Genomic DNA, 8,267 nt, shown 5'->3' with positions numbered 1-8,267 from the left:
GACCCCGCTGCCCCTCCAGGTGCCTGACTGCCCAGGTAGGACCCCCCTCCCCCTCCAGGTGCCTGACTGCCCAGGTACGTCCCCCCTCCCCCTCCAAGTGCCTGACTGTCCAGCTAGGACCCCACTGCCCCTCCAAGTGCCTGACTGCACAGGTAGGTCCCTGCTGCTTCCCCCTCCCCAGTGCCAGAGGCTCGGCTAGGGCTCCTGCTCAGGAAGGGGATGGTGAAAGCTGCTGTGAATCTCAGGACCTGACTGAAATTTTAACCACACCAGGCTTTATCTTGATCACCAGCTATAGGGTGGGTGGGAGAATTGGGGGAGGGGACCCCAGCCTCACTCCGGGGGACCGAGAAATAAATTCACAATAAAAACAAAATGGGAAAAAACCCAATTCCTGAATTCGGTGTTTCTGACTAGTGATAGCTGGCTGAGGGGAGGAGATGTTAGGGACTTGTTAACGCCCTGAGGGAGATGAGGGGCAGCTATTGCGTCCCTCTTCCCTAGGGTGCTTGCTTTTCATCAGGGGATGGGCCCCTAAGCCCTTAATGCCAGAGGAATGGGTACGTAATGTGGAATGTCAGCACCAGCCAATCTGGCAGCAGTGACGTCCACCAGGCCAGGCAGGCTCTCTGGCGGTAGCGCGTGGCTCCCGGCTCCCTCCTGCTCTGACCCTGACCCAAGCTGCAGGAGACTTCAGTGAGGCGGGAGCCCTGGCACCTGTGGTGTGCAGGTGCGCACATGCCCTTGGGCCAGGCAGCCAGTGATCCTGCCTGCTGGGGAGCTAGACAGGTCTTCTCCCTCCCTGATGAGTCACAGGTTCTAGTTTGTGCTGACTTGAGAATCAAGAGAGGCTCCCGCCCGGATGAGTGATGTGTGTGGGAGCCTCGCGGCCCTGGACGTTTCCGCTTGGGAGTGTTTGTGCTGAGTGTGGTCACCTAGTGTGCACTTGAGCTGAATGATCAGCTTCCTGGTATGAACCGAGAAGCTCTGATATAGAGGCGACCACTCCTCCAGGCACAGAACGGGATGGGTGCTGGGGGGTGACCCCGGCCTGCGGGCTGGGGGACTCAGGGTCTAGCCAGCTCACAAGCAGGTGGCTTCCCCCCACCCTGCCTCATGCCCTTCTCCTTCTCTGTGGGCCTCACCAGGGTACCTGAGTAATGTGGTTCTCCACTGGTGCTGAAAAAATCTGGCAGGACACAAAAGGTGGGCAAGTGGCCAGATCCGGGCAACTAATGGATGAAGCTCTGGGGCCACGCCTGGAACATGTGCTGAGGTCTCACAGTCGGACCCAGCCGGGCAGTCTGGGGGCCATCCTCCCCGGCGTCCCAGCATACTTGGGAAAACGGACACCACCAGGAGCCCCCATTGTCCAGTGGGGTTGGGCGTGTGTGGCACTGGCCAGTGAAGGATGGCTGGGGGTTGCTCTGTCTGGTTCTGGGGGGCAAAGTCAGACCTTCTCCTTGGTTTGCCTGGGGCAGCCCTGGTGGGCTTCTGATTCCAGTCTGTTCTTTTACTTCTTGGGGAGCTGAATAGCAGAGGCTCACCGGCTTGGCTGCATCCACTGTCTGGGGTTTGAGCTCCGTGCGATGCCTACCCAGAGCAGGCTTCTTGGAGCAGATGAGTTGGGAAGACAGTGGCATTCTAGACCCATAGCTAGAGGGGCGGGTGCTGGCTGTGAACGCATAAAAGTTACTCTCATCGCTGGTGGGGAGCCTTGTGATGGTGAGGGCAGTCTGGCTCCCACAGTTTCCGACGGGCTTCATTGCTCCTCCCCTGTTAAAACCTGCTCTGTCTGATGTGCTAGGGGGTGAATGATGCCCACGGGGTGGGCCGGGTGGGTACAGAGCTCTCCACTGGGGAGCCTTTCCGGCTCAGCATTTGGGGGTGGCTCTGATGGGCTGGAATGGGCTGTGGGGAATGAGTAGCAAAGTTCAGAAAAAGTGAAAGAAACCTCATTATGTCCTGGAGACAGAAAAGGAGAGAGAACTGAATTTTTTTCTGTGGATCACTTTGTTTCCTGCCTGGCTTCTCTGGCCACGGTAATTACAGGATAATTATTTCTCATCTTGCCCATCTCTGGCCTTTTGGGCTAGAAGGGCGTGGCCTCCACCTGCGTCCTCACCAGGAAGAGGGAGGGAGGGGAGGCTGGTGAGAGCGGCCAGTGCACAAAAGATGGGACTTGGGGGCAGCCAGCCAACCTGGGCCAGGGCCCCATGGGGCCACCTTGGGGTGACACCAGCCTGCCGCTGGCTGTGGTGACAGGCCGAGGAGGCTCCAGAACCACCCCCTTCCGGCTGTGACCCCTTTCACGTGTCACCGGCTGCCATGAAGGCCCTGGTGGGTGTCCTCATGCACGGCTTTCCCTTTGGAAATTGCATGTGTCCACCTGGTCGCCCTTACCCAGGCAGTCCCGCAGAACAGTATGCGGCCGTCTGTGGACCTCTCCCTGCCGAGGGCCTGACACGAAGGGTGCCGCCCTCCCCCACCTTCCTCCCCGCCTGCACCTGACTCCTCACCTGCAGCAGCCCCCTCTGGTCTCCCTGAGCCTGGGTTTTCCTTCTTCGGTTCGTCGTATGCGCATTCTGGGGTACTCTTCCTGTAAGGTGTCCATACCTCAGCCACCCCCTCTCCAAGAACCATAATCCCAACTGGCTATTGGCTGTCCCCTCCTCATCTTCCCCTGCAAGGAAACGAGATTCGATGTGTCCGAAACCAGCGCATTCCAGAGCCTTTATGAGCCCAACTCCGATTAGTAATTGTTTCCAGATTGCTTCTCTTGGCGTCCACAGACTGGATTTTCCAAGAAGGTGACCTGTGCTTTGTAAAACTCAGAACTATGAGGGGAGTCTCCAGGGTGGCACTTTATTAGCTCAGCTGTGGTGGTGATTGGCTCACTGAGGCTTCTGGCCGGAGGTTCTGCGGCACCCCCACGCATGCGGTGCCGTGGGGTGTGAGCAGCGTGGGTGCAGAGGACGGGCTCCTTGCCACCTTTCTCCTTAGCCATCAGCCGAGGTCCCAGCACCTATGTCCATGGACAGGGCGAAGCTCTCGGACTTGGCGAACTGGGCACCGCCAGGCCGGGGATCTGAACACAGGGTGTGGCCTGGGCCTCTCACTGCTCCTCTGCCACCTTTGTGGCCTGTCTCAGCCAGCTCAGAAGCTGAGATGTGCTTCTGGAGAGCTTTTGGGGTGGAAGCTTGTGTGGACCCGTGCCTCCTGCCCACCCTCACTTGGAGCACTGCGTGGCCTGGCCCCCAGGGACCCTGCTGTGGCTCTTCCCTCCTGGGGAAGTGCTCCAGGAGGGGTACCTGCAGGCGGACTGTGGCCACCATGGGACTGACTGCTGACCCACTTTCTCCCACTGGCAGGGGTGCCCAGGGTGGGGCCTCTGACCCCTTGGGCGCTAGGGAGTGCCGGCTAGCATGGGAGGTCTCACCTCTGCCACATGCTCCTTGCCATAGGGGCTAAAGTAAAATGCTGCCTCGAAGTGGAACTGGAGACCCCTGCCCTCTGCAGTGCTGCATGCCCCTGCCTCGTCACTCCCAACCTGTGTGGTCTGTCAGGCCCAGTGGGGGCAGCAGGTCCCCGATGGGTGAGCAGGGGAGAGAACCCCCAGTGGGCCACCCTCTTTTTGAAGAAAGGCCTCGGGGCTGGGGGACTACACATGGAACCTAAGTGCCACAGGTGGGCAGCAGTCTTTTGGAGCTGGGTGGGTGCCCAGTCCTCCTGGATGGGCCGGATGGGACGCATCCAACAGCCTGTGCTTGTCTTGCAGCTTCTGGTTCCCGATAATCTGACAGAAGCAGTAGGTGGTGGGAGGGCCAGTGAGTCAGGACCTCCTGAGCTGGCCTGGGGCGCAAACATCCACCCCTGCCCAGAGCAGGATGACGGAAGCAGTGCTCGGAAACCCATGTCCACCCCCCGGGTCCACAGAGACCCTGTGCTGCCCCGGGTGGCACAGACCCTGTTGGCTTCGTGCCCTGGGCCCCGGAAGACCTCTCTGAGCTCCTACTCCTTGGTGCCTGGCCCTGCCCCGACTGCTCGCCCAGGTCAGGTTTTGTGAGGGTGACTGGTCAGTGTGTGGACAGGGTTAGCTTTGTCCAGGCCCAGCAAGTGCCAAAGCCATGGATGTTCTGGGGCCTTGAGAAAGTGAAAGGTCTTGTTCCAGCAAGACCTCATACCTAACCTTTCCCTGAGCTGGGAGAATTTGTGCCAAACCCTAGGGACTCCACATCCGAGAGTCAGAGGCCTTGAAAGGTGCAGTGAGGGCCAAATGTTGCGTTCTCCCAAATCCAGTGCTGGGTCGGGAGTGGTGCTGTGGTCTAGGGGGAGAGTTGCCAGGGCCAGAGGCTCTGCCCCCCCACAGTCTTTCTGGAACTTCACCCCATCTGAGGAAGTGAGGGTGAAGTGCGGGGTGAGGGCTGGGCTGGGGCAGAAGTTCATGGGGTGAGGCCTGGCTTGGCTGGAGGAAGCCAGCCGCACCCGGGCTGTGGGGGGTTGGGGCTCCTGTGAACTAGGCTTGCCATGGATGGAGTTTGCAGGCAGTGACATGGTCTGAGGGCCAGGCGGGGTCTGGGGGAGGGGCTGTGCTGAGGCCCGTGGCTCCTTGGTATTAAGGGTCCCACAGCTTCTGCAGGCAGCTGCGTCCCTCCATGCTCATAGGCACCTTCACCAGCCTTGGTGGTCCTTCTAGGCAGTGCCCTGACCCTGGACAGCACACGGGGGCAGCACAGCGGGGGCCTGGGGAGCGGGAGATGTGTGAGTGGGCGGTCACAACATTTTGGGGAGCAGGTGTGGAGGCTGGAATGAAGACGACTCTCAGCTGGGCTGGTGTAGGGGATGCACTTCAGACCAGCTCAGGTTGGTTTCCCATGGGTGACGGGCACGGGAGAGCTGTTTACACGCTTGCCCAGTGCTTGCTGCACTGACAAGCTAAGTGGGGACAAGCACCAAGGCCAGCTCTCTCCCTCAGGATACACGCCCTTCACAGCCACATCTGGAGTTTGGGGTATCCCCTGGACTGGCCAGCCCCTCACCCATGTGGCCGAGGTTGGGCTCTCTGCTCCCTGAGGTCCGAGCTCTTACAGGGCCTGGCGAACATGGACGGGGCCTTTGTCCTGCAGACCCTACTCCTGACCCTCGGGGGCCTTTGTCCTGCAGACCCTACTCCTGACCCTCGGGGGCCTTTGTCCTGCAGACCCTACTCCTGACCCTGTTCTATCCCCACAGCCCCATGCTGCCCTTGCAGTGATGCAGAAGTGCTGTTGGCGGTCTGCACCAGCGACTTTGGTAAGTGCCCTCATGCTCCTGCCACGTGCTGGGAGCCCCACGTGGACCTGGGAGGACCTTCCCGTGCTGGCGCTAAGCTTGGGGAGGGGACTGCTGAGGACACTGCCACCGATCTAGTAACAGGAAAACGCTTTTCCTTCTGTGCAGGAGAGTGACGTCTGTCTACCCCAGGGGAGGGACCTGCCCGTAAGGCGGGGAGAGGGTCAGGAATCCTACTTACGGTGGTCACTGAGCATTTGCCTCCAAACAGGGAAGCCAGCCTCCCCTCAGAGCCCTGTTTCCTGGGTCCCCTGTGGATACGATAGCAGGAGTTCCTGGCCCTGGGGGTCCAGGGCGTCCGGGGGGCCTGGGGCTGAGGTCAGGGACTCAGCTGCCTGCTTGTGAAATTGGCACAAATACTCTCAGGCGGGGGATGGAAGCAGTCTCCTGGATGCTGGATGCTGGTGCTGGACAAGAAGCCAGCCCAACTGGAGCCGGCCCTGAGCGCCCCCAGCTCCTGCAGAACGAGGCTTGGGGGCTGGGCAGGGTCCTGGGTGTGGGCCTGCTCTGCCAGCTCCTTCCCATCACCTCCTCCCCTCGGAGCTCCACCGTGTCTGTCCTGTCTTGATACAGAGCTGCCGCAGATCTTGTGGATTAACCGTGGTTACTTGTCTTGTTCTAACTTGAAAACCTGATGCGCGATGTGGTTTCTGTCTTCTGTTTTTCCCCGCTTATGTGGCTGTAGAAAAATATCTTTATCCCTGATACAGTCAGAGACAACCCCTAGAGGGCCTCCTGCGCGTGAATTGTTCTTTTTAATGGGATTTCTGGAATGCAGAATTCAGGGTCAGCCCTGGCACAGGTGCCCCGGTGACCCCACTGACCCCCATCTCCTTTGCCCCCATAGTCGTCCGAGGCTCCATCCAGAACGTCACCCACGCACCAGAGCAACAGGAGTCCACCATCCACCTGCACGTGAGCCGGCTCTACCGGCAGAAGAGCAGGGTCTTCCGGCCCGCCCCAGAGGGCGGTGGCTGGCGGGGGCGAGTTGCCACGCTGCTGGAGTGTGGTGTGAGGCCTGGGCGTGGTGAGTTTCTCTTCACCGGCCACATGCACTTTGGGGAGGCCCGCCTCGGCTGTGCCCCGCGCTTCAAGGACTTCCAAAGGATGTACAGGGATGCCAAGGAGAGGGGCCTGAACCCCTGCGAGATGGGTACGGAGTGACTGTGGGCGAGTCCACCGCTGCCACAGTGGGTGCTCGGATCGGGGGCTCCCTGGTGCTCAAGCCATGGAGGCACACGCCGCGAGGTCCTGGCCAAGGACTCCCTGACTGATGGGAAATGTTGTAAAATGCAAACTAAGTTATTATATTTTTTTTTTTAAAGAAAAGTCCATAGGAAGCAAACTCCAGTGTCTTAAAATGCCTTGTGTGCCATTTCATACTGTTTTTCAAAAGCACCTAACGTCCTTGCGCTCGGCTGGTGTGTTGGGTGACATCTCGGGGCCGTAGCCCCCAGAGGACGCCCAGCACCAGGCTTTGTACGAAGCTTGGGTACCATTCAGAGTTGTTTCTTAGGATGGGAACTTATGGAGCCAAATACTTATTTTTTGTTTTGTTTTTGCTTTTCAAAGAATGTGCTTTGCTGGCCGTGGTCATTTTTGGGCTGCAGGCTGTTTCTATTCCAGAGAATAAAGGCCATGGTCTGATGGAGCCGTGGTGCGTCTGTCTGCAGCCCCGGGCGGGTATGCACGGCACTTCCCTGGTGTCAGGGTTCTCTGGGGGTGAGCACACCTGAGGGAGCCCCACGGCCCTGTTGCTCTGGGCCTTTCACTCCGGGCCCAACTATAAGTGTGGCTGTTACTGTCATGCTTCAGAAGCATGCTTGGCCTTAGCCAGACTGCACCTCCCCCTTCCACCTCCGCCCCCCCTCCTGTTACCCAGATCCTGCCCTTTGACTCCAGCTTCTCCAAGATGCCCCAGCCCACGGCAAGTCTGGACGGTGGGGGGCTGGTCTGCGCTGGGCTGGTGACCTCCACACCCTCACGGGTGAGCAAGTACCCCGCAGCTGCTGTAACGAACGACCACAGACCGGGGGCTTAAACAACATACGTTCTCGTCATTCTGGAGGCCAGAGTACAAAATCAAGGTGTGGGCAGGCCCAGGCTCCCTCTGAAGGCTCTAGGGGAGGAGGTTTTCCATCTCCTCCAGCTTCTGGTTGTCTGCTGACTCTCCTTGGCCTGTAGAAGCATTATTCCAGGCTCTGCCTCCTTCTCCCTCTGTGTGTTTGTACTCGAATCCCTCCTCGTGTATGGACACCAGGTACAGGATTAGGGCCACTACAACCTCATTGTAATTGATTTCCACCTGCAAAGACCCTATTTCCAAATAAGTTCACAGTCACAGGTTCTAAGTAGATGGAAATTTGGGAAGACACTATTCACCCCACTCTAGGGGTCACTGAGGTGTCAAGTAATCAGACCAAAGCCTGCACATCTGAATCAGGTGATTTCTCCCAAGCAGCTGCTGAGACTGAAGGGGGCTCTGGGAGAGGACACTGGTCAGTGAGCACCGTACCAGCTGCACCCAAGACTTAGGCATACTGTGTGGCCACAGGTAGGTGCCGTGTGCTAGCTCAGGTGTGCTCTGGCTCAGATAGGTGTGGCCTGGCTCAGGTGTGCTCTGCATCAGGTTGATGTGGCCTGGCTCATGAGTGCCCTGCATCAGGTGTACTGTGCTTCAGGTAGGTGTGGCCTGGCTCATGAGTGACCTGTGTTAGATAGGTGTGCCCTGCATCAGGTGTACCATGCTTCAGGTAGATGTGGCCTGGCTCAGGCATGCCCGAGCTCGGGCACGTGCTGGCTCAGGTCTGTGGGCTCCTGCAGGTCAGAACAAGAAGCAGGTGCTCCACACCTGCACAGCAAGAAACAGGGTGATTACCTGAAGCAGCAGGGTTGGTGATGGGAACAGGTCCTACCGTGGCTAGTAATTGCGATGT

At 58.9% G+C, this 8,267-nt stretch overlaps 1 protein-coding gene across 2 annotated transcripts in view; it reads left to right on the top strand.

The window, feature by feature from the left end:
* Positions 1-6,982, top strand: part of METRNL (meteorin like, glial cell differentiation regulator) — a 14,821-nt gene extending 7,839 nt beyond the window's left edge. Inside the window, exons 1-4 of one of the 2 annotated variants that reach the window (XM_073885973.1) lie at positions 2,929-3,595; positions 3,779-4,052; positions 5,233-5,292; positions 6,179-6,982. In XM_073885973.1, the coding sequence (XP_073742074.1) occupies positions 3,449-3,595; positions 3,779-4,052; positions 5,233-5,292; positions 6,179-6,495 (798 nt within the window). In that variant the 5' untranslated portion in view covers positions 2,929-3,448 and the 3' untranslated portion in view covers positions 6,496-6,982. Of the gene's footprint in view, positions 1-2,928; positions 3,596-3,778; positions 4,053-5,232; positions 5,293-6,178 lie in introns of those variants that run through there. The other variant, XM_025859550.2, reaches the window with a different exon arrangement.
* The last annotated feature ends 1,285 nt before the right edge of the window (positions 6,983-8,267 follow it).

The sequence above is a fragment of the Callorhinus ursinus genome, unplaced genomic scaffold, assembly GCF_003265705.2.
Source record: "Callorhinus ursinus isolate GAN/ISIS: 27379988/994484 unplaced genomic scaffold, GSC_fseal_2.0 scaffold68, whole genome shotgun sequence".
Lineage (NCBI taxonomy): Eukaryota > Metazoa > Chordata > Mammalia > Carnivora > Otariidae > Callorhinus > Callorhinus ursinus.
This window is presented reverse-complemented; position numbering and strand designations above follow the sequence as displayed.